Source organism: Jaculus jaculus, chromosome 3, assembly GCF_020740685.1.
Source record: "Jaculus jaculus isolate mJacJac1 chromosome 3, mJacJac1.mat.Y.cur, whole genome shotgun sequence".
Lineage (NCBI taxonomy): Eukaryota > Metazoa > Chordata > Mammalia > Rodentia > Dipodidae > Jaculus > Jaculus jaculus.
In genome coordinates this window covers 16822820-16849362 of record NC_059104.1, presented here as the reverse complement: position 1 = coordinate 16849362, position 26543 = coordinate 16822820, and the positions used below count along the sequence as shown (strand labels likewise).

The window sequence follows — 26543 nt, the reverse complement described above, 5'->3', positions numbered from 1 at the left end:
GAGACAATGGAAAGTCTTTCTCCTTCCTTTACAGTGTCTGAAAATACATCAGTGCCATTCAGATGAGTAGTTCTCAAACTGACCATAATCTTAAAAGCTACACCCAGAAAAGCAACTCTCTCAAAAAGCAAGAGGATTTAGGGCTGGAGAGGTGGCTTAGCAGTTAAGGCATTTGCCTGCAAAGCCTAAGAACCCCCAATTCCCCAGGCCCCACATAAGCCAGATGCACAAGGGGGCGCATGTGTCTGGAGTACGTTTGCAGTGGCTCAAGGCCCTGGCACACCCATTCTCTCTATCTGCTTCTCTCTCTCATAAATAAATAAGTAAATAAGATATATTCTTTTTAAAAAGCAACAAGATTTATAACACAGGTGACAGAAAGATCATGTTGCTAAAAATATTTTGTGCCTTGTGAGTATTAACCACTTAATGAGTGTGTACTTTGTTTCACTAGGACAGTTTTTAACTTGGAGGCACGGGGAGGAGTGATATAACTAATAATTTTTTTGATAAATTTGATAATTTATATGAACTTGAATTATTTATTTTCTTATTCATTCATTTAGGTGTCAGGCATTGTTCTGAGGATCTCATGCATACAATCCCCTAGCCCTAGAACTTGAGCTTCAACTTGTGCAAGATAACACTTGGAAAATGTAACAAACCAGAACCGACTTCTTTAATGCTGCTTTAGTATGTATTTGAATAAAATACAGAGCTAGTGGGTAGCTTACTCCTGAGTTCAATCTCCTCTTTCTCTTTCTCTCTCTCACATACACACACACAGTATCTTAAACTGAACTGGGTTACTGTAACTCCAAATGGGTAAATAAACTGGAGTTATTTATGAGGTGTTGGGGATTGAACCCAGGGCCTTGTATACGCTATGCAAGCTTTCGTCCAAATGAGCTACAGGTGGAGCCTCAAGTTTGCACTTGAAAAGGAAAATGAAAAGGTCTGTTGAGTTGAACAATCGCTGTTTCAAATGTCCTCACCATTAAGTCCCCAAATGAAGAACTACAAGAATTTCCTTTTACCCAACCACCCATTCCGTAACAGTGATTTTCTTAGGAATGGAGACTCAAAGATGAACGTGACAGTCCATCGCGCTGCTGATAACAGAACATGAGACCTGGCGCAGATTGTTACTAGAAAATTGTCAGTGCCAGGGATGGGAGACCTTCCAGTGAGTTGTTGGCCAGGGGGGGTTCCTGATGCCCCGAAACATTATAGGCCATTGCCGAGGCCCTTGGTTTCCCAATAGGAATAGATGGTAAGACCCTATTGCTGAAGACTCCACATACTTGGTCACTGAGAAACCCTGCTGGAACTGAGCTGAAAACCTCTTTCATGTAGACCAGCTGACAGAAAGCTAGAAGCCATTCTGCATGCAGTTCAATAGGAGAGAGAAATCACCAGTGAAGATACCCGACAGTGGACACTGCAAGCCTTATCGTTGGCCAGCCAGGCCAAATGAGCCAATGGGTGCAATAGTGGCACGTCTATCATGATGGAAGCCAACTGCCCTCTAATTGGACTGGAGGCCCGCTCCATTGGAGGGAATACATTCCTGATACTGAAAACTTAAAAGAGGGGTAGTCATGAGCCCTAGGGGTGTAACATCTGTCTGCTGTCTAGCTAAATGCATATACTATGCATCTCAAACTGCCCAGCAAACACTTCTCTTAATGTTCATACCCTTATATTAATGCTACTCTCACTTTTGGTTAGAGAATCTTCTTTTTTCAGATGGCAGTGACCTTGTGATAACTCAGAAAGCACCATGGTGCTGAGAAGTGACCGGAGTGCTCAGCACCGCACTATCTCGATCACAACTTCCAAGGCTCAGGGTCTATTGCGGAAGAGGTGGCAGAAAGAATGTAAGAGCCGAAGGAAGGGTAGGACTCCTTACAATGTGCTCCCCCAGACACAAAATGGCCTGGATATCCATGACCTCACAGTGCCTGACACTACCTACACAGACCATCGTAATAGGAGGTAAAAGATCATGACATCAAAATAAAAGAGAGACTGAGAGGGGGAGGAGATATGATGGAGAATAGAGATTCAAAGGGGAAAGTGGGGGGAGAGAGGGCCTTACCATGGGATATTGTTTAAAATCATAGAAGTTGTTTAAAAAAATTAATTATAAAAAAAGATGAGGCCTGGGTTGGAGAGATGGCTTAGCAGTTAAGGCACTTGCTTGCAAAGCCTAAGGACTCATGTTAGGTTCTCCAGATCCCTTGTAAGCCAGACGTACATGGTGATGCAAGTGTGTAAGACATATATAGTCAGATGTAAAAGAACAGCAAAGGGTATTTAAAACATTTAATTCCTAAGGTACCTGTAGCAGACAGCTTCAGGTTCGCTGAGATGAACTTCCAGACCAAGCACAGTTATGGAGGAAGGGATTTATTGAGGCTTACAGATCCAGGGGAAGTTCCATAACGGCAGAAGAAGCTGGCCTGCCTTCACAGGACCAAGCAGAGAGAGAAGCACAAGCCAGAAAAAAAGCCACAGCACACTTCAGGAACTCGAGCTAGGCACACTTTGCATATCTTTAGATTGAAACCTAAAACCCACCGCCACACCTTAAGATCCACTCAGTGACATTGCCTCCAGCCAGGTGGCTGCAGATGCAAACTACAAACAATAAAGAACTGAATATATTGGGGGCCATCTATTCAAACTACCACAGTACTCTTTCATGTGGATTACACAATAACTTTGCCTAACTTGAGAAAATATGCCCATTAGTAGAAACATGGCCCCTTGTCCACTTTCTGTTGGGAAGACTCAGCTTAATTACCATGTGGCTGGCATGCAGTCAGAAACAAGAAAAGCAATTTTTACTAAATTTTTGGGAAAAAAAAAAAAACTAATTAGAGAACAAGTTACACATGGCCAAAACATACTAGAGGAAGATCGAAGTGAGCTTTAATGTCTGAATTTATCAGGCACATGTTTACTGCACGCTTACCACAAACTGTCAGATAATGTACAGGAGGCAAACACAGCCCTCAGAGCCACCTTTAGAGGAGCCCGTTCCCAAAGACAGGACATATACTCAAGCAATTGGTATGCACTGAGAGAGCAAGATAAGTAAGCAGGAGTTTGGAAGCACAAGGGGTCCACTCTGGCTAGAGGTTCTGATAACGATCATGAGGGAAGGACAGAGCAACGGAGTGGGCGGACCAACACGCAGACTTGGACTCGTAGAAATGGGGTTGGAAGGCCGGTGCTCATTCAAGACACCATGTCATTAGCCCAAGGTACAGAGGTGCAGCTGTCACCTCCTAGGGGCATGAACACACGATTTCTCTTGTTCACTGTTCCATCGCCAAATCCTGGCACTGCCCATGGTAGGTACCAGGCACCTGGTGTGCATGAGCTGAAAAGTAAAGTCAAAGGAAATGACTCTCAGGGCCATGACTGGGCGCCATCCAGCGGTGTAGCGCTGGGGAAGGTAACAATATGAGGACAAAGGGAGGGATGTAGCTGGCATTGGGGCCACATATAGCAGGGATAGAGGGATTACAAGGTTCAAGTTCATGGCTATGGGCAAGAGAGAGGATAAGGGAAGCCACATCACAGTAGGGAGTCTTTTAAATACTGAAATAAAGAGAAGATGGGAGAGGCAGCTGCTGTAAAGGTTAAGTTGGATTACACATGAAAAATAAAAATGCCAGGAACAATTTTTTTTTTTAATTTTTTAATTTTTTTTTTTTATTTGAGAGCGACAGACACAGAGAGAAAGACAGATAGAGGGAGAGAGAGAGAATGGGCGCGCCAGGGCTTCCAGCCTCTGCAAACGAGCTCCAGACGTGTGCGCCCCCTTGTGCATCTGGCTAACGTGGGACCTGGGGAACCGAGCCTCGAACCGGGGTCCTTAGCCTTCGTAGGCAAGCGCTTAACTGCTAAGCCATCTCTCCAGCCCCAGGAACAGTTTTTATGTACTTTGCTTTTCTAATTACTGATGTGATCCAATAGTCTAGATTTTACTGAACAGGCAACAAACATAAAGCCACTCTTCTACTTTAAAAAAAATAGTGAATTTTCATCTCTGTCAATATGTTTTATAAGTCTCCTTCTGGGTCTGCACCCTTCTGACACCCCCAAGTAAACTATAAGCCACACCACGCATTAGTGCTGATGTGATGCCTGAGTCAACCTTAACTTGCTCTCTGGTAGGTTAAGGAAAAATACACTATATTGAATGAGTCAGTCAGTTACATAAGCTCCGGTGAAGATGTGTTATCAGGCCCACAAATCTGCAGAATCCAGGCAGCTGTCCTAGATATGAAAATCAGATGGACTCATTGCAAAATAATTAATCTACTTATTGGATTAAATCTACCACATTAGCAGAATGCTACTATCATAATGGGGTATGCTGGGGGAGAGATGAGGGACCGGACAGAAGGGGAAGGCTGATCATGGGAAAAGAAGAGACCAGGAAAGCTTCCTCCATACTGATAAGCAAAAATGAGGATCCCATGACAGACTGGGTGGGCAGGGAAGAACTGGAGTGGTACCAGGTCTGGGCTGCTGGATGATGAAGAGACACTGGAGAGTGTCCCACCTCACTGAAGGAATGAGGTACCTTAGGAGTTTTTGGCCAGTGGCAAGTGCCATTCATTTTTATTTTTTTCTTTCCTGAGAGACAGAGATAGAGAACTGGTGTACCAGGGCCTCAGCCAGCGCAATTGAACTACAGATGCTCACGCCACCTAGTGGGCATGTGTGACCTTGCGCTTGCCTCACCTTTGTGGGTCTGGCTAACGAGGGATCTGGAGAATAGAACATGGGTCCTTAGGCTTCACAGGCAAGCGCCTTAACCGCTAAGCCACATCTTTCTAGGCCACAACTGCCATTCTTAATTTTTCCCTAGTTCTTAAAAACAGTAAGTAAATGATTCTTCTCCCTCAGGAAATATTACCGTATCCTAGCTGTCACTCCCCAGAGCTCCTGCTCTTACATGTTTGTTCTACCTTTTTTTGTTTTTTTTTTAAATTATTTGATCTTTCTGAGATTGTGTTTTACTATGTAGGCCAGCCTGGCCTCAAATCTCCAAGCTTCCTTCTCTCTCCTGGGCACTGGGATTGCACACACGCAGCTCCACACTCAGCTGGGATTCCGCTTTGCACGTCTTCCAGAGTATGTGCTTTCTGACTTCCTGTTGGCTGTTTGTTACTCTGGACACTTGACTTGAATCTCTCACAATTATTTTTTCTTTTTAAAAATATTTATTTATTTGCAAGCAGAGAGGCAGAGAAGAGAGAAAAGAAAGACAAATATAGATAGAGGTCGGTACAGAGAGAAGAAGAGAGAATGCCAGGGACTTTAGCCATTGTAAACAAACTTCAGATGCATGCACCACTTTGTGCATCTGGCTTTATGTGGGTGTTGAGGAATTGGACTCTGGTCATTAGGCTTTGCTGGCAAGTGCCTTAAGTGCTAAGCCATCTCTCCAGCCCTCAAAATATTTTCAAGGGAACATTCTTTTTCTTTTTTCTTTTTGAAATGTCCTAATTGAGGTCACAACTCAATTAAGTAGGTTCATTTAATAAAAGTTCAACAAAAGTGAAACATAGAGGACTGGAGAGATGGCTTAGCGGTTAAGCGCTTGCCTGTGAAGCCTAAGGACCCCGGTTCGAGGCTCGGTTCCCCAGGTCCCACGTTAGCCAGATGCACAAGGGGGCGCATGCGTCTGGAGTTCGTTTGCAGAGGCTGGAAGCCCTGGTACGCCCATTCTCTCTCTTTCCCTCTATCTGTCTTTCTCTCTGTGTCTGTCGCTCTCAAATAAATAAATAAATTTAAAAAAATTCAAAAGAAAAAGTGAAACATAGACTCTTGACACTAAATGTTGCTTGACTATAGTTACTGGTTTAGTAAAAGAGAATGGGGTGCCAAGGCATCTTGCTACTGCAAATAAACTCGAGATGCATGTACCACTTTATGTATCTGACTTCATGTGGCTATTGGGGAATTGAACCCAGGCTACTGGGCTTTGCAAGCAAGTGCCTTTGATCACTGAGCCATCTCTCCACTCACTGGTTACTAGTTCTGTTCTTTCAAGGTAAGTAGCGAAAACAAGACCTGAATTTATAAACAAAAGTGAAGGTTATAAAACCACAGTGTGGCCTGTCAATAGAAAAAAAACCACAGTATGAGTTTCTGAGCATTGCTTGAAGCACTGTATCACCCATTCCCAAAGAACTCTTGAAATGCTGATAGACACAGGCAAAAATAACAATCCATGTTCCCGGGAGAACCCACATAGCTCTGAGGACTGGGGGAGCAGGGACTGAAGGGGGGCGCTGTGATTGGCTGAAGAGAAAACAGATTACAGGTACTTCTTAATCCTAGACAGGGAAGAAGCCAGCTTTAATGTGGAGAGAACACTGAATGCCAGGAGAGAGGCTTTCTAATCAGTTTTCTTGCTCCACTGTTTAGTGGCAAATGAGTGAATGAAGGAGATTAAATTAGCTGTCATAAGGACTACACCATGTTTAATAAAAGTTAAAATTGAGAGGACATCTTTAGAAAATAGAGTTCTAAGCCTAACACATTAACAGCGTTTAATGAACCAAAGCTGGGAGAAATCCCTTTGGAGAGCCAACATATGAGCAAAGCCATTAATTAGGTCACAGTTGTTTCCCAACAAGCCTTTTGTGTGATTTACTGACAGTAAACAAAACCATATTCATCCTCCTTTGTGGAGACTATTCACCAGTGTAACAAAATGTAATTATTACACCTTAAGCACTTGCAATTACGGGACTTCATGGTGATAGCATTGCTGGTCCGGCCCTACATCATTACTGTCATTTCCTTAGCCACTCCCCCAAGCCCGCCCGCTGCCCTCTTGAACACCGGTCTTTATGTCCTCAATGTTTTCTGAAGAACAGAACAGAAAAGTCCCTTGTTTTCTCAAAAGAGACACCGAGTTTTAAAGTACAAACAACAACAACAACAAAAGCTTAAAACATCAAAGGTGGGCTGGAGAGATGGCTTAGCGGTTAAGGTGTTTGCCTGCAAAGCCAAATGACCCAGGTTCGATTCCTCAGGACCCACATTAGCCAGATGCACAAGGGGGCGCATGTGCCTAGAGTTCGTTTGCAGTGGCTGGAAGCCCTGGTGCGCTCATTCTCTCTTTCTCTCTCTCTGCCTCTTTCTCTCTCTCTCAAATAAATAAAAAATAAAGCTTTTAAAAAAATGTCAAAAGTTAAGAGAAAGAACATTACTGGTTTCTGTAGTTTGTATCGCAAAGGCCCAAAAGCTCCATGTGTGGTTACCACTTGGTACCCAGGGTGATGATATTCGGTGGTGATAAGAGTCAGGGGCTAGTGGAAGGCATGTGGGTCACTGGGAGTGTGCCCTTGAAGGGGACTGCAGAATCCTGGTGTCCTGTGTGCCCCCTTTACATCTTGGTCATGAGGTGAGAACTTTTGCTTTGCCACAAATTTCCACCATGATATAGTAATGCCTTGCCACAGGGCCAAGCAATCACAGACTGCAACTTCCAACACAGTGATTATCTCTCGTGTCTTGTTATCATGACAGAAGTTGACGCACTGGTCTACTGAACTCAAGCAAGCAGATGAGCAGAAGCTGGAAGATAGAATATACTAGAAGGCTGCAACATGGGTGGACACTGCTGAGGCCAAGACCTGGTCTCCGAAGGTACAGAGGCATGTCTTTCAGATCTCCTGAGGGGGGAGAGCTGGGTCAGTCCCTACAGCAACAGAAATCAGCTCCAGTGACCTGGTGGGACCTCTTTTGATACCGCTGAGGACCTGGGACCCCTACCTTCAAGATTTCTCTGGAAGCAGGAGCAGCAGTGCCATGGGGAGGTGCAGGATCACACATCCCAAATCACTTCTCCCTGGGTCTTTCTTACCCATGTACACCAGACGCTCAGGTCTGGATGTGAAAATTCAAGGAAGGAGCTGGCGAGATGGCTCAGCTGCCAAAGGTTCCTGCTTTCTAAGCCTGCCACCCCATACAGGCTACCCACACGGGACAACAGCAGATGCACCAGTTGAGGTGCCCAGGAACCCTGACACTACCCTCCCCACATGCCAGCAAAATAAATAAAAAAATCTATAACATCAATTGAGAGCACAGTGTGGTGGCGCACGCCTTTAATCCCAGCATTTGGGAGGCACAGGTAGGAGGATCGCCGTGAGTTCGAGGCCACCCTGAGACTCCATAGTGAATTCCGGGGACGGGGGGGAACCATCCATTGATACGGGCCCTCTATTCTGTCATCTACCCCAGCTCTCCTCCCTCTCCACACTGCTTGCACACCTTGCCTATGTGCAAACACGCGCAGTGAGGGATGAAAAGACCACTGGGGGCCTTTCCCCACAGCAGAAAGGGGGCACGGGGCTGGGAGGCCAGGCAGGGAATGTGGGGCTGGGGGTGGCTGGCGTACCATCTGCTGGGTAAAAGCAAGTGAAGGATTTAGACACAGATACTGATCCCGAGAGAGAGAGAGAGAGAGAGAGAGAGAGACTGAGAGAGAGACAGAGAGAGAACACCAAGGTTCTCAAACTTTACCACCACACACTAGACAGGACAACAGTGATGCGTTTTGACAGGGATCACAGAGGTCACAGGTTCAGGGACACCCATGAGCCAGACACGCCCAATGCTGGGGTAGACTGGCAGATCTGGGCCTGACCAGCTGCCAGCTCCCTTCCTCGGGGCTGTGTCCTTAAACGACGGAGACTCCTGGAGCCTCTGGAGCTGGAAGTAGAACTTGGGCTTCTTTGTTGTCCCTCTGCGTTTCTCATTTCTGACTCATGATGGGGCTCAAGCATGGGGGGCTGGGGTGGTAACGCCACATCCCAAGGGCCTGGACTCCTGGGCCTGGTGGTCGCCATGGTGACCTGCCTCCCCTCTTCACTTGGGATCAGTTGGTTCACAGAAAGCTTATTTTTCCAAATTCCACTCAGGAACACCACTCCCAAAGGACAAGATGGCCACTGAGGATGTTTAATGCCAGTGGGTTCCACGGCGTAATGGTGAGCACTGGATGCTGGCAGGGTGGGGTTCAATGCTAGGCCGTGTTTCTAGAATCTACGATCACTGTCCAGCCATCCTGAATATCACACGGTCACTCACGGAACATCTGCCAGTGGCCTGGGTCCCACTGCAATGTTGGAGGCCAGAAGAACACATTCCCTGGCTGAAGCTTAAAGCTTTTCATTGGGTGCTGGAGAGAGAGATGGCTTAGCGGTTGAGGTGTTTGCGTGCAAAGCCATAGGGCCCAGGTTCGATTCCCCAGGACCCATGTGAGCCAGCTGCACAAGGTGGCACACGCATCTGGAACTAGTTTGCAGTGGCTGGAGGCCCTGACATGCCTATTCTCTCTCTCTTTCTCACTGTCAAATAAATAAATAAAAAAAAATAAAAATGATATTTAAACTTTGCATTGGGCCTGCCCCAGTGTATATACAGCTCCGTGGAGCTCACTCCCGCCTATGCCCAGCACTGGAGGGTGGCACTACAGTGGTGATGCGCCGGCACTTTCTAGAATGTTCTCAGTACTGATCCCATCTGACAGCGTATGTCAGGGGAGCCGGAGGGAGCGTCCCAGAAACCGCTTCTGACATTAAGAGATCATTCCATTATCACCGAACATATGGACGGCCAAAGAGCACCGTTGAGAAATTCCTGGAGTCTGCACCATGACATCACAGCGTGTGCGTCACCTGACATACGTATCTCACGTCTCGCACAGGCCTGCTCTGGTCCGTGTGGCCAGTCCGAGTCCCCTAGGGATTCCAGTGGCGATGCTTAGCAACCACATGACGATGCAAATCAGCCCCCCATGGCACATGCTTGGGATGCGCTTAAAACAGTGTCTACTCCTTTGGGTTAATTGGAAGCCCAAGGTTTTTAACTTTGAGGGATGTTTTCTGCAACGTCTTTATAAAGCTACATTGTAAGATTTGTTGAAACTCAGAAAGCAACAGAGAACAGGAGGAAATGAGAAAGAAGAAAGAGGGAGAACAATAAGGAAGTAAGGTTAAAAAAAAACAGAGGAAATATTGAATCCCTAAAGAACGGACCAAGACGGCTGGAGAGATGGCTCAGTAGTTAAGGCCACTTGCCTACAATGCTTAATGACCTGGGTTCTATTCCCCAGTACACACGTAGACAGCCAGATGCACAAAGTGGTGCATGCATCTGGAGTTTGTTTGCAGTGGCTAGGGGTTCTAGTATACCCATCTTCTCTCTCTGTCTATTTCTGTCTGTCTCTTTCTTTCCCCTCTCCCTTACAAATAATATATATATATTTTTTAAAGCCTGGCATGGTGGCCATGCCATTAATCCCAGCACTCAGGAAGCAGAGGTAGGAGGACTGCTGTGAGTTTGAGACCACCTTGAGACTAAACAGTGAATTCCAGGTCAGCCTGGGCTAGAGAGAGAAGCCAATTGGGCTGGAGAGATGGCTTAACGGCTTAAGGCGCTTGCCTGTGAAGCCTAAGGACCCAGGTTCAATTCTCCAGGTCTCACGTAAGCCAGATGCACATGATGGCACATGTGTCTAGAGTTCATTTGCAGTGGCCAGAGGCCCTGGTGTGCCTACCTATTCTCTCTCTCTCAAAAAAAAAAAAAAAGTATTTAGGGGCAGGAGGAATAGCTTAGTGGTTAAGGCATTTGCCCCAGGTTCCATTCCCCGGGACACACATTAGTGAGACGCACAAGGTGGCACATGCATCTGGAGTTTGTTTGCAGTGGCTGGAGGCCCTGGCACACCCATTCTCTCTCTCTCTCTGTGTCAAGTAAATAAAGATTTAAAAAAATAATAAACTTATTTATATAAAAATGAAGCCAATCAACCCGAGAGAAAGATATAAGATAGATGTAAGATAAATATTCAGAAGCCACAGCTTGGAGCCTGCGCCAGTTGCAAGCTGCGTAACAGACTAGCTCCTTCTTTATTGGCAATCCTAGGTTGGCCTTCCCACGCCTAACCTGGGAGGTTGGTGCGGCCATAGAGGCTCTCCTAGGCCTGCCAGCAGGGGGCACTAGAGGGAGACAAGTTAGACATACGCAAATAGCCTTGCTGGTTTCCACAGTTCCTGGCAGTTATGTCTCCAACTTCCAGCTCTGATTAATTAACACTTCCCTATCCTTTTCCTCCCCACCTCTCATAAAGCTTGACTTAAAAACAGATTATTAATTTATTTAAGAGATATACGGAGAGAAGCAGATAGAGAGAGGGAGAAAGAGAATGAGAATCTGGACACACCAGGGCCTCCAGCCATTGCAAACGAACTCCAGAGGCGTGCGCCCCCTTATGCATCTGGATTATGTGGTACTGGGGAATCGAAGCTGAGTCCTTAGGCTTCACAGGCAAGCACCTTAACCGTTAAGCCATCTCTCCAGCCCCCTGCAGTTCAACTTTTACAAGCCTTCAAATTAGATCACTAAATTCATGTCTAGGCTTGATCATCTATGTTGTTCCAAACAATAGGATTTCTTCCTCTGTTAGGGCTGAATAGTATTCTATTATATACCACACTTTCTTTAACCATGCATCAACTGGTGGACACTCAGGTCCATTCAGCATCTGCCCTGCTGCAAATGACGCTGGAATGAGCATGTTAGCTCACACGGCCCTTTGGAGCAGTGATTTCATCTCTTTTGGGCGCCTATGCAGAAGTGGGATCGGTACATAATATGCTAGGTCTGCTTATAGGTGTTTTCTTATTTTTCCTGAGGAGTCTCCAGACTGTGTTCCACAATGGCGGTGCTAATTTACGTTCCCATCAACTGTATGTGAGTTCATCAGGCCCCCCTTTTTTCTAAATATATTTTATTTATTTATTTATTTATTTCACAAACAGAAAGAAAGAGAGAGAGAGGATGGGCACGGCAGGGCCTCCAGCCACTGCAAACGAACTCCAGATCTATGCGCCACATCTGGTTAACGTGGGTCCTGGGGAATCAAACCAAGGTCCTTTGGCTTTGCAGGCAAATGTCTTAACCATTAAGCCATTCCTCCAGCCTCCCTATCTGAAAACATTCTGCGGTAGATTTTGGTACATCCTCCCCTGACAGCACATCTTATGAACATCCAGAGAGAAAGTCTATATACTTACCCAATGACTTCTTCACAGGTTAAACAAAAGGTTCATTTAAAAATATTTATTTTTATTTATTTATTTGAGAGAGAGAGAGAATAGGAGTGATGGGGCCTCCAGCCACTGCACAAATCTCCAGATGTATGTGCCACCCGTGCATCTGGCTTATGTGGATATTGGAGAGCTGAACGTAGGTCCTTTGGCTTTGCAGGCAAGCACCTTAACTGCTAAGCCATTTCTCCAGCCCAGAAGGTTCTCATTTCTTTTTTGAAGGCCTGTAGTCCAATATGTAACATGTGGCCTTAACATTTGAAGATTAAGTAGGAACCACCCAAAAGGTTCATTTTTTAAAAAACAATATTTATTTATCTGAGAGAGAGAGAGAAAAAAAAAAAGAGGAAGGTAGAGAGAGAGAAAAGACAGAGAGAGAGAGAGAATGGATACCCAGAGCCTCTGGCTACTGCAACAAACTCCAGATTCATGTGCGATCTTATGCATCTGGCTTTATATTGATACTGGGGAATCAAACCCAGGTCCTTAGGCTTTGCAGGCAAATGCCTTAACCATTGACCAATCTCTCCAGCCTCCAAAAGGTTCAGTTTTGATTCAGAGAACCCAGAAGATGGAAACAACTGAGACCCAGACATGGTTACACTGCGTTATGACTTTGTAGCATGAAATAGTATCACAGGGCATCTTTTTCATATTGTTCATGTGGGATATTTTCGTCTTTTCTTTTTCAAGGTTGTGTCTCATTCTAGCCCAGGTTGACCTGGAATTCACTGTGTAGTCTCAGGGTAGCCTCAAACTCATGGCGATCCTCCTACCTCTGCCTCCCAAGTGCTGGGATTAAAGGCATGCGCCACCACACCCAGTACGTGATAAATTCACTAGTAGGTCATCTTAAAGAAAGTGGAAACTCAAATAAACTTCTAGGACAAAACTATACAAAGGAATGTACTACATGTATCATCTAGCACCTCTGAGTGTGTGGCTAAGTTATTTACACTTGGGAATATGGGGAAAACTGACAGAAGAGTGATTTACTGGAATGTGTGCCGACTTCTAGTTGCTGATCAGTTGAAAAATCGATTATGTCTAGAAACCACTAGAAAGTCCCTAGGGGAGGACTCACCATTATTTTGTCACTGTCGATGATAGTGTTCAACCTGTGAGCGATGGTCAGCACGGTGCACTGAGCAAACTTCTCCCGGATTTTCTTCTGTATCAACTCATCCGTTCTACAGTCAAAAAGGCTAACATTTAATTCTGTAACGATGGCAACGGTGGGCATGAGACTTTTAAAAATTACATAATTTTTTTTTTTAAAGAAAAAATTCACTATTAAGTCCAGTCTGGCTTTGAACATGCAGCGTTCCTATGACAGGCTTCTAAGTGCTAGGATTACAGGCATGCATCATAACACCTGTCCAAAAATCAGTATTTTTAAGACATGAACATTCTTTAAAAAGATCACATCAAAAATGTTAATTTAGGAAGACTGCGCATGATTTAGACATTGAATACACACTGGATGCCCAAAATATAAAATGAGTACTCCTTGTTTGAAATGCTTGGGACCAGAAGAGTTTTGGATTCTAGAATTCGGACTATTTGCAAATCTACAATGAGATGTGCACAGCCTACAGGTATTTTATTCAAAATATAAATAATTTTAAGCAAGACACAAAATTATTGCATCACACAACTAAAGGGACTGGCTAGATACATTTCTCAGAACAATATGTCGTTCCCAGGTGCCACACTCCTACCTCACACCCAGTGACGCTCAGCGCTCCATCCACTCACACTCCTAACTCACACCCAGTGACGCACAGTGCTCCGTCCACTCACACTCCTAACTCACACCCAGTGACGCACAGTGCTCCATCCACCTCACACTCCTAACTCACACCCAGTGACACACAGTGCTCCATCCACTCACACTCCTAACTCACACCCATGACACACAGTGCTCCATCCACTCACACTCCTAACTCACACCCAGTGACGCACAGTGCTCCATCCACTCACACTCCTAACTCACACCCAGTGACACACAGTGCTCCATCCACACACACTCCTAACTCACACCCAGTGACACACAGTGCTCCGTCCACTCACACTCCTAACTCACACCCAGTGACGCACAGTGCTCCATCCACTCACACTCCTACCTCATATCCAGTGACACACAGTGCTCCATCCACTCACACTCCTACCTCACACCCAGTGACACACAGTGCTCCATCCACTCACACTCCTACCTCATATCCAGTGACACACAGTGCTCCACAGTGCTCCATCCACTCACACTCCTACCTCACACCCAGTGACACACAGTGCTCCATACACTCACACTCCTACCTCATATCCAGTGACGCACAGTGCTCCGTCCACTCACACTCCTACCTCACATCCAGTGACGCACAGTGCTCCATCCACTCACACTCCTAACTCATATCCAGTGACACACAGTGCTCCGTCCACTCACACTCCTACCTCATATCCAGTGACGCACAGTGCTCCATCCACTCACACTCCTACCGCATATCCAGTGACACACAGTGCTCCGTCCACTCACACTCCTACCTCATATCCAGTGACACACAGTGCTCCATCCACTCACACTCCTACCTCATATACAGTGACGCACAGTGCTCCATCCACTCACACTCCTACCTCATATACAGTGACGCACAGTGCTCCATCCACTCACACTCCTACCTCATATCCAGTGACACACAGTGCTCCACAGTGCTCCATCCACTCACACTCCTACCTCATATCCAGTGACACACAGTGCTCCACAGTGCTCCATCCACTCACACTCCTACCTCACACCCAGTGACACACAGTGCTCCATCCACTCACACTCCTACCTCATATCCAGTGACACACAGTGCTCCACAGTGCTCCATCCACTCACACTCCTACCTCATATCCAGTGACGCACAGTGCTCCGTCCACTCACACTCCTACCTCACATCCAGTGACGCACAGTGCTCCATCCACTCACACTCCTACCTCATATCCAGTGACACACAGTGCTCCACAGTGCTCCATCCACTCACACTCCTACCTCACACCCAGTGACACACAGTGCTCCATCCACTCACACTCCTAACTCACATCCAGTGACGCACAGTGCTCCATTCACTCACACTCCTAACTCACACCCAGTGACACACAGTGCTCCATCCACTCACACTCCTAACACACCCAGTGACACACAGTGCTCCGTCCACCTCACACTCCTAACTGACACCCAGTGACACACCGTGCTCCATCCACTCACACTCCTAACTCACACCCAGTGACACACAGTGCTCCGTCCACTCACACTCCTACCTCATATCCAGTGACACACAGTGCTCCATCCACTCACACTCCTAACTCACACCCAGTGACACACACTGCTCCATCCACTCACACTCCTAACTCACACCCAGTGACGCACAGTGCTCCGTCCACTCACACTCCTACCTCACATCCAGTGACGCACAGTGCTCCGTCCACTCACACTCCTACCTCATATCCAGTGACACACAGTGCTCCATCCACTCACACTCCTACCTCATATCCAGTGACACACAATGCTCCATCCACTCACACTCCTAACTCACAGCCAGTGACGCACAGTGCTCCATCCACTCACACTCCTAACTCACACCCAGTGACACACAGTGCTCCGTCCACTCACACTCCTACCTCATATCCAGTGACGCACAGTGCTCCATCCACTCACACTCCTACCTCACACCCAGTGACACACAGTGCTCCATCCACTCACACTCCTACCTCATATCCAGTGACACACAGTGCTCCGTCCACTCACACTCCTACCTCATATCCAGTGACACACAGTGCTCCATCTACTCACACTCCTACCTTATATCCAGTGACACACAGTGCTCCATCCACCTCACACTCCTAACTCACACCCAGTGCTCCACAGTGCTCCGTCCACTCACACTCCTACCTCATATCCAGTGACACACAGTGCTCCATCCACTCACACTCCTACCTCATATCCAGTGACGCACAGTGCTCCATCCACTCACACTCCTACCTCACATCCAGTGACACACAGTGCTCCGTCCACCTCACACTCCTAACTCACACCCAGTGACACACAGTGCTCCGTCCACCTCACTCTCCTAACTCACACCCAGTGACACACAATGCTCCATCCACCTCACACTCCTAACTCACACCCAGTGACGCACAGTGCTCCGTCCACTCACACTCCTAACTCACACCCAGTGACACACAGTGCTCCATCCACCTCACACTCCTAACTCACACCCAGTGACACACAGTGCTCCATTCACTCACACTCCTAAGTCACACACAGTGACACACAGTGCTCCATCCACCTCACACTCCTAACTCACACCCAGTGACACACAGTGCTCCGTCCACCTCACACTCCTAACTCACACCCAGTGACACACAGTGCTCCATCCACCTCACACTCCTAACTCACACCCAGTGACACACAGTGCTCCATCCATCTCACACTCTTTTCTAGTGATACTCGGTGCTCCATCTTCCTCATTTCTGTACCTGGGGTCCACATTTGCTGTTGCCTCATCAATAATCAATATCCGATTTTTCTTGAGAATTGCCCTGGCCAGGCACACTAGCTGTCTTTGTCCAACGCTGAAATTGGATCCTGATTCTGCTAATTCAGTATCCATTTTACCAGGAAGATCTTCGATAGCCTCTTTAAGCTGTACCTGTAGGTACAGACAGAAAAATGACATTTTCCTAAATATCAAGGAGCTGAGCGTTTTCATTATCAGACTTTGGAAGGTCCTTCTTCCAGAAGCCATGTAAAGCCCCCTGACAATGAAGAGTTACCTCTGTTAACCTTCATTAGAAAGATAGTCAACACAGAAGAGAAATAGTCTGTCTTAAGAAAATAGGAAACTTAACAGGACCCCATTTGCTGCCCTGTTGTGATCAATAAATTATTTTCTGTTGCTACTGAGTCATGAGTGGGCACTGCTGATGCAAATGCCATTTAAAAATACTCAGGATGGGGTTGGAGAGATTGCTTAGTGGTCAAGGCAATTGCCTGCAAAGCTAAAGGACCCAGGTTCAATTGCCCAGGACCCATGTAAGCCAGATACACGAAGTGGTGCATGCATCTGGAGTTCGTTTACAGTGGCTAAAAGCCCTGGCACACCCATTCTCTCTCTCTGCCTCTCTTTCTTTCAAATAAATAAATATAAAAATATTAGGGCTGGAGAGATGGCTTAGAGTTAAGGTGCTTGCCTGTGAAGCCGAAGGCCCCAGGTTCAATTCCCCAGATCCCACATAAGCCAGATGCACAAGGTCACACATGTGCAAGGTGGTACACACGTATGAAATTCAATAACAGTGGCTGGTGGCATTGGTGTGCCAACTTTCTCTCTCATAAAGAAAATACTAAAACAAAAATATTTAAAGAAAGAAAGAAAATACATAGGATGCCAAATAAAACTAGGCAAAACACAGCAAGATAAAGAAATGCCCCTTCTTAAGCCAGGCATGGTAGCATGTGCCTTGAATTCCAGCACTCGGGAGGCAGAGGTAGGAGGATCACCATGAGTTGGAGGCCACCCCGAGAGTACAGAGTGAATTCCAGGTCAGCCTTGGCTAGAGTGAGACCCTACCTCAAAAAAAAAAAAAAAAAAGAAAGAAAGAAAGGCCCCTTCTTAATGGCTAGTTAAGAGGTAACTGCAGGAATTTATAGAGACAAAAATCTGAACAGAATTGTGATTGTGTAGCTAAAAAGGGGTAACCACTAATGATATAAGGGAGCTTTTGAGGTGAAGAATGTTCTAAAACTGGGTTGTCATGATGATTGCTTAACTCTTCAGATTTAACAATATCACCAAGTCCTACTAATACAGAGTGCATTTCCTATGACGTAAATGATACATCAATGGAATTGGAGATATACGTGTGTGTGTGCTTGTGTGTGTGTGTGTGTGTGTGTGTGTGTGTGTGTATCATCTGTGATCCCCCAGTTACTTCCTGTCATATTGACATCTACCAAGGACCCTTCCTCAGGAGTCATGGACGTTTCTTACGGAAGATGGAGAACTTTCCCTCTCACATATAAAATGTCCACGGAAAAGGTTAAAAAGATCTTTATGGTTAAGTTTCCTTAGGGACCCTTTGTGGAAGAGACTGTATACTATTGGGACGATTAAAACAAACCTAACTGCAGAAGCATGGATCTGTGAAGACATAATCCTGCAGGTACTCTACTGTTCTGGAAGGTTCTAATGCACTGGGAAAGACGGAACAAGTTCAAACAACGGAAGGTGCACCGCGAATGTTGGGCGCCCTGAAGCCTCTTCTTCCAAAGCTGAATGAATCCACGTCACTGAAGCCATCAAGTGTACTGACTTCAACGGCACACATGTTCTGAAAGGTCCCGCAAAGAGGACACAGCATGACCCCGTCTTACTCCCAAACCATGGGGTTATTTATGATAATCTGTCTTTGAAAATCATAGCTGTAAAGATGATGTCAGACTACATTAGGGTGCATTTCAGTTCAGTGAGTTATTTGTTTTGGAGACATTTTATAGAACAACAGTCAAACTCTTGAGAGATACAGAACAGAAAGTCAGTACACCTCCCTGTGCAGAGATCAGCAGATTGATGAGTGATGGCCAAAGAGCAGGTAGAAAACATTACATTATCTCTCTGTCTTCTTTAAAAATATTTTTATTGGGCTGGAGAGATGGCTTAGCTGTTAAGCGCTTGCCTGTGAAGCCTAAGGACCCCGGTTCGAGGCTCGGTTCCCCAGGTCCCACGTTAGCCAGATGCACAAGGGGGCGCACGCGTCTGGAGTTCGTTTGCAGAGGCTGGAAGCCCTGGCGCGCCCATTCTCTCTCTCTCCCTCTATCTGTCTTTCTCTCTGTGTCTGTCGCTCTCAAATAAATAAAAAATTTAAAAATATATATATTTTTTTATTTATTTAAGAGATGCAGATAGATAGGGAAAGAGAGAGAGAGAAAGAGAGAGAGATAGGTACCTTAGGGCCTCTAGCCACTGCAAGTGGACTCCATATGCACGCACCACATTGTGCATCTGGCTTATGTATGTCTTGGGGAATCAAACCTGAGTCCTTTGGCTTTGAAGACAAGCACCTTAACCACTAAGCCATCTCTCCAGCCCTTTTTTTTTTTTTTTTTTTTTTGAGACAGGGTATCATACAAGCCCGGCTGATGTCACACTCACTATGTAACCAAAGACAACCTTGAGCTCATGATCCTAACTGTTTCATCTCCCGGGAGCTGGGACAACAGATGTTGACTGGTACACCCAGCTCAGAATTAGTGGCAGAAACAAAAATGTCAAGAGCAAATAGACATGTCCACGTGACCCAAACTGCTGAAACACTTCTGAGATGTGCTCTGCAGTTGTGTTCACAACGGAAATCCAACTTTAAGAAATACAAAGCAAGCCTGGGTTCACTATGGTATGGGCACTTGGCGCTGGTATGAAAAATAGGGAAATATGAAAAACCAGAAGCATGAGATTCAGATTGTCAGGCTGGAGAGAAGGCTTAGCAGTTACGGCGCTTGCCTGCAAAGCCTACTGACCAGGGTTCAATTCCCCAATACCCATATAAGGATGGGCAGATTTCGGGGGGTGGAGGGAGTATGTGTCCATCATTTTGCTCCATCAAACTTTCTGTGATTTAGAATTCTTTAAATAAATAAGTTGAACCTTTGAAGCCAGACAAACTGACCCCGAGAGTCCTCCCTGGCTCTGCCAAATGGGCAAGATCCTGAACTTTCTCTGTCTCAACTATCCAGCCCATAAATGAGGCATAATGTTATTCTAATCAAGATGGTTATCTCCAAATGCTGTTGGCGTATCAAGTGAGTCAGTACCTGTAAGTGTTTTGAACAGTTCTTGCTACAAAGAGATCGATAGATACTGCCTATTACTAATAATGCTGTCAGCCAGAGCTCCGCGTCCGGCTTTGTTTTTCTTGCCTGCGTTTATCAGTGCTTCACTCTGTACACTTTAGAGCTCGCTTGTTTTCTGTCTTCCCACAAGACCTGCATCCCTCACCCAGGGTGCTTTGTACATCTGGATGACTCTACTTGATGGCTGTACTAGAGTGGTCTAAGAATCTTCAATGCCTGCACAGGAAGCTCTCAGCAAGTAGGTGTGAATGAAGCCACAAGGATTGTCTCATTCCGTTCATGTCTGCTTCATAAATTAGAAGGTAAATTCACGCGGAACATATGAATATAATGCCATCTTATTAAATGACCCATAAAAGAAACATACTGCTTATAAAAATTAATTAGCCCCAGGATATCCTAATAGCCATACTTTACAAAAAAAGTGGAAAGCATTGAAAAATATAACTTCAGAAAAATGGATCCAATGACAGTATCTTAAACTATATTTCTTAGTATAAAGTACTTCGGATGGATTTTTAAGTCTGGAAAAACAGTAAAGCAAAACAAAATTCCCCAAAGCTATCACCATCAATATTTTCCTCGTCACCCAGTACGTGCCCACATCCAATAGGCATCAGAACCTTCACTGGAGATTAACACAGATTTAAGGCTCTCTCTCCACTTTGTTTGAAACCTTCCCGCCTCTGCAAGAAGAGTAACGTGGGTTAGAAAAAGGCAGACACAGAAATGGGACAACAGATGGATTTGAGCATTTGCCAGAATAAATCCAGCGTGAAATTAGGCGAAAGGAAACGGACTGTGTACGGGGTGGGGCGGAAGCACTAAAGGACGCACTTCCTGGTGTGCGTGCCAACGGTGCTCAGATTTTAAATTTTTTTTTTTTTGCTTATTTTTATTTATTTATTTGAGAGCGACAGAGACAGACAGAGACAGAGAGAGAGAGAGAATGGGCGCGCCAGGGCTTCCAGCCTCTGCAAACGAACTCCAGACGCATGCACCCCCTTGTGCATCTGGCTAACGTGGGACCTGGGGAACCGAGCCTCGAACCGGGGTCCTTAGGCTTCACAGGCAAGCGCTTAACTGGTAAGCCATCTCTCCAGCCCTCAAGTTGTTTTCTAACATTTCTTCAACGTTCGTGGACAACGTGTTTCTAAAGTGATCTTACTATCAGAGAATCCGTGAAGAGAAAACTAAGCTCTGAAGCAAGTAAAAAATGGTTTCCTAATACTTCCTGCTCTCTAAGGGTGTGTCACAAGACTGCTGTTAACCCGCCCTATGAGTTCGCTCTCCGTGATCTCTGAGGGGTAATGGTCTTCTCCACACATCACCTCTCCTAGAACCTCAGTGCAGTAAAACTCACCAACTCCAGTGAAGTCAGAGGGTAACTGATTTTCAAGTAGGCGATGGTGCAGGCACTGGCCTAACTGAGGGTACCAGACCCCACCCACGGCTGCTGGAAACCAGGGCTGAGGTGCATGCCTCGGCACTGACATGCCTTCAGAAACAAGAGTTACAGGGGTGAAGCTGTCAGGCCTCCAAATTTGCTTGTTCACAGTCTGAAGCCACCTTTCAGTGAAAGACTTCAGAGCTAACTCTGAGAGGGTGTCAAGGACAAACGTTACTAATTCAAAACCACAATAGCAAAGATCATGATAATGGGAACTGCTCACTGACATTTTGCATTATTTCTTTTTTTCTTAGAGAAAACCACATTTCTCTGACATGAAGAGATCAAGCATTCACTCCATATTTTCTAAACGCTTATCTTTGAAAGGGAAAAGTCTGCATTTGGCCTTTGAAGGATATGGGTTCTTTTTAAAAAGTAGCCTAACAATTAATTTGCAGAACTAGGGTGAACTTGCAAAAATGATTAGTGCTAAAACATATAAACTGAACACATCTTTAAAAAAAATTCTATATTCATTTATTTATTTGACAGAGAAAGAAGGAGACAGAGAGAGAGGGAGAGAGAGAATGGGCGCCCCAGGACCCCTAGGTGCTGCAGATGAATTCTAGACACATGTGTCCCCTTGTGCACCTGGCTAATGTGGGTCCTGGGGAATCGGACCTGGGTCCTTTGGCTTTGCTGGCAAACTCCTTAACAGCTAAGCCATCCCTCCAGCCCTTGAACACATCTTCACAGGCAAGATTCTTTCCCCATGAAGGTAAGGAAGTTCAAACAAGGGGTCCATAGGTACACGCTGCATAAACAATAGGAAATTCTCTAAAAATGGAGCTTTACTACTCACCTAGCAAAAACTGTAGCGTTCTATTACCTGAATTCTCTCTGCCACACAGCTGCCAATACGTAATTACCGTCACATTCTAAAACCTTTCTAAACATTTTCTTACAGAACTTCAAAACATTTTGTAACTATCTCGTTTATGCTTTAATTAATATTGAAAAAGTACTATCCCCTTTTCCTATATGCTCCTTAGAAACATAGTAGGAAAATCAGTGTCACAGGGCATATGAAACTGTACACACAATTTCTAACAGTGCCCTGGTTAAGGACAAAAAAAAAAAAAAAAAAAAAAAAGTAATGTACTTTGTTGACCTTGATTTTAGGAAGGTTAAAGTGAAAACATGAGCTGTACTATTTTTGGGTTTTTAATCATGGTCATCACTATATTCATTAAAAATATCCTTATTATGACTGAAGAGATGGCTTAGCAGTTAAGGCATTTGCCTGTCAAGCCTAAGGACTCAGGTTCAATTCCCCAGGACCCACATAAGCCAGATGTACAAGGTGGCACATGCATCTGGAGTTCAATTGCAGTGGCTGGAGGCCCTGGTGTGACCATTCTCTCTCTCTTCTTCCCCTCCCCCAAATAAGTAAATAAAATAAATAAAAATTTTAAAATATTAAAAATATTTTTATTTATGAGGAGTGAGAGAATACAGATGTACCAGGGCCTCTTGCTACTGCAAACAGACTCCAGATGCATGCGCCACTTTGTGTATTTGGCTTTACATGGGTAATGGAGAATCAAACCCGGGGCAGCAGACTTTGCAAATAAATGACTTTAACTGACTGAGGAATCTCCTCAGCTCTTAATATATACATCTTAAGTGCTTCCACATCATCAATGTTCTCCAAGGCAATGAACAATTATTTAACAATTATTTAAACCAATCAGCTCCCCTCAGCTGAAATGCTATGCACACCAGTACACACACACTGATCAGGACAGCTCGTGTCATTTTTTAAGTTACCTCTTTTAAAGCATTCCACAGCTCTTCATCCGTGTGCTCATTAAAGGGATCCAGGTTTTTCCTCATCGTCCCAGTGAACAGAACAGGTTCCTAAATGCCCCAAAAGACTGAATGTCATTATTGTAGCCTCTTTTCACTTTCTTCTATACAGATAGAATTAAGACATAAACAAACAACCCCCAGTCCACTACAATGGCTAATTTTAAGGTTGCGATGCTGAGTCACAAAATCGTGTCTACGTTAATTTCCCATCAAAAAGTATGTCCCAAACTCCCTCCAGACCGCTGACCGCCATCAACTGGAAGCTGCTTCAGTGTGCCCTCTGAGCAAGGGGAGGGAGAAAACGAAAAAGCTGCCAGTCATGGGTTTTTTAAACACTTCCTTAATCGCACCTGCTACAACAGGAAATGCAAGGACATATGCACTTGAGAAACTATGCATGCATGGAACTGTGAAAACTGTTAGTCCTGACGGGATGCTGGAAAAGACCAACAGTGATTAGGAAAATGGTTAGCTGTTTTCACCACTGGTCAGTCTTCTGAGATGGAAAGTCGGGGGACAGCCTATGCTTTGCTCAAAGGGACATAAGCCAATAGGACCAGGGGCACCTCTACTCGTGAAGACATAGCTTGTGGTGTTGCGTCAGCTAATCCCACATTATCTTGTTTGAGCATCAGGGTTGCCGGTCTCATTGAACCTCAGCATTAGCAAGGGCAAAGTAACCTGAAACCCATTGTGATGCATGTTATATAACAAATTTCATTTAAACAGCTCTTCCCGCCTACTTGCTTCAGGAGGCGCCCACAATTAAATTGTTCTTGAGGAACGTGCCTCCTTCCCAAGAGCGTTCTAACATGTGAGCTCATGTAGGCTGTATAGATTTTCTTCTAGGAGGTTCCAACAACCCAGGCCATGAGCAGCAATGCAACAAAAAAAAAAAAAAAAAAAAAATCTAGCTGACTGCTTTCAGTTAAAGTGAAGAACCATGAGGGGCACAAATGCCAGGAAGAGAGAAGGCTTCAGGGATACCAGCATGCGGTCTCACCTCGCCTTGGGGTACAGCTTCTAACACCTGCAGAAAACTAAGGAGGAAGACTTCTCCCTAGACATGAAGATTGATACAGTCCCTCACTGCTCTCTTAGTTTCCTCTCTCTTTTTAAAGAAATTTATTTGAGAGGCACTTAGAAAGAGAGAGAGAAAGAATGGGTGTGGCCTTCAGCCACTGCAAATGAATTCCAGACACGGGCACCACCTTGGGCATCTGGTGGGTCCTGGGGAATGAACCTGGGTCCTTTGGCTTTGCAGGCAAGCGCCTTAACCGCTAAGCCATCTCTCCAGCCCACTGCTCTCTTGGTTTAGGACTGGTGAGGGAAATTAATGTAGAGGGCTGACGGTGTATCAAATATCCCTTGGCAAAATGGAAAAACTAAAAAGACACTAAAAGAGTTGTTTATTTGTGCAATGTTGACCAAGAAGTCACAGCAAGTTTCAAAATGACTACTAAATTCAACTGAACGGGCCCCAGAGCCTCATTTAAGGTTCTGCTTTAAACTACTGAATGTAAAATTGAACGCTACACAGTGATGGGAATTTCTTGTCTGAGGAATAAACACTGTTTACTGACATCAGATTGGCCATACAGTATACATATATAGTATATGTATATATATATATGCTAATCTGTATACTATACAGTATGTATGTGTGTGTGTGTGTGTGTGTATACATGCATGTACATATATATATATATATATACACACACACACATTTTCATAATCAGCTCTGAAATTCCAGTAAGGCAGCAACTTCTCTCCTTGTATATGTGAGGCTCACGTGAGGTTCATATAAGAGATATGGCTGGTAGAAGGGTAAGAGTGACAAGGCTCTTTCCCCCACAAAGGTTTCACACTGTGACCAATATTCCACTCAGGAGCCCAAACTGAGTGGCTCTGAGGAAGGGTGTCTAGAGCCACAGGGCTGGAAGAAAACAGAGTAAGGGATCAGCTTTGTGCCTGTGTGAGAAGTTAAGAGGCGGCTTCTTTGCTTCTATTAGGGTCAAGCCCATTTCCTTGTCCAGAATGGCTGATATTTGTTCAACTTTTTTTCTTCATGTGGTCTGACAGAGACCTCCCGGGGTTTTTCAGTCTCTTCTTGAGTGTTAATCGATCGAACAACTCCTTTGTACACTAAGTTTCCATCACTATGAAATGCAAAGGTTCCTGTATTCACGCAGGTAGGAATGGTGGAGAACTGGCACTGGGGTGCCCAGCTGACGTCCAATCCTTCTTTCACGACCTGGTACCCCCCTCACCTTTTCCTCTCAGGAGACTCCTTGAAATGAGGGTGTCTCTCAAAGACCAGGAACTGAGGTCCCTCTCAGACATGGGCACAGAAGCAACTTCTCTAGGACATGTTCTGAACACCAACTCTGTATAACGGGCCCCCTGGAGGCCCTGATGATCACCCCCAGATCACGTGCTCATTGCAGTCATAGTGCCTACTCAAGCCCTCAGGTCACTGCTCCCTGTCCTGGGGTCCCTACTCAAATCTCTACTGTCAATTTGAATGGAATTATTGGGCAACCATCCGTGCTTACTCAGCAATATCAGAAGAAAATACCTGGAAAATTAAGAGTAGGTTTCTTTGTTATATGACATGCCAGATAGATATTCCATATGTAAATTTTGATCAAAAGTTGTTAGATGAGGAGAATTGACTTAGTAAAACATTAACTGATGGAAGCTATATTTTTCTTTAAAACTTAGCAAGCAATTTGTTCACAGTGGTTCTTTTGCTATGCTAACACGTTTTACACATGGTATTCATTTTAGCTTTCACTCATTCTACTTATATCCACTTGCCAAATAAAAACCATTATATCCTGGGGCTGGAGAGATGGCTCAGCGGTTAAGTGCTTGCCTGTGAAGCCTAAGGACCCCAGTTCGAGGCTCGATTCCCCAGGACCCACATTAGCCAGATGCACAAGGGGGTGCACACATCTGGAGTTCGTTTGCAGTGGCTGGAGGCCCTGGTGCACCCATTCTCTCTCTCTCTCTCTGCCTCTTTCTCTCTGTCTGTCCCTCTCAAATAAATAAATAAATAAACTGCACACGCCTTTAATCCCAGCACTCAGGAAGCAGAGGTAGGAGGATCATTGTGAGTTCAAGGCCACCCTGAGACTCCATAATGAATTCCAGGAGAGCCTGGGCTAGAGTGAAAGCCTACCTCGATGAACTAAACTAAATAAATAAATAAACAAAAAAACCCTTATATTCT

The 26543-nt window shown here is 45.2% G+C and overlaps 1 protein-coding gene across 1 annotated transcript in view; it reads right to left on the bottom strand.

Annotated features, from left to right (window-relative positions):
• The window catches only part of Abcc4 (ATP binding cassette subfamily C member 4), a 287715-nt gene that overhangs the window by 12846 nt on the left and 248326 nt on the right, over positions 1 to 26543 (bottom strand). Inside the window, exons 27-29 of the mRNA XM_045145529.1 lie at positions 23267 to 23356; positions 16674 to 16846; positions 13240 to 13345 (exon numbers count right to left, since the gene is read on the bottom strand). Coding sequence (XP_045001464.1) covers positions 13240 to 13345; positions 16674 to 16846; positions 23267 to 23356 — 369 coding nt within the window. The remainder of the gene's footprint in view (positions 1 to 13239; positions 13346 to 16673; positions 16847 to 23266; positions 23357 to 26543) is intronic.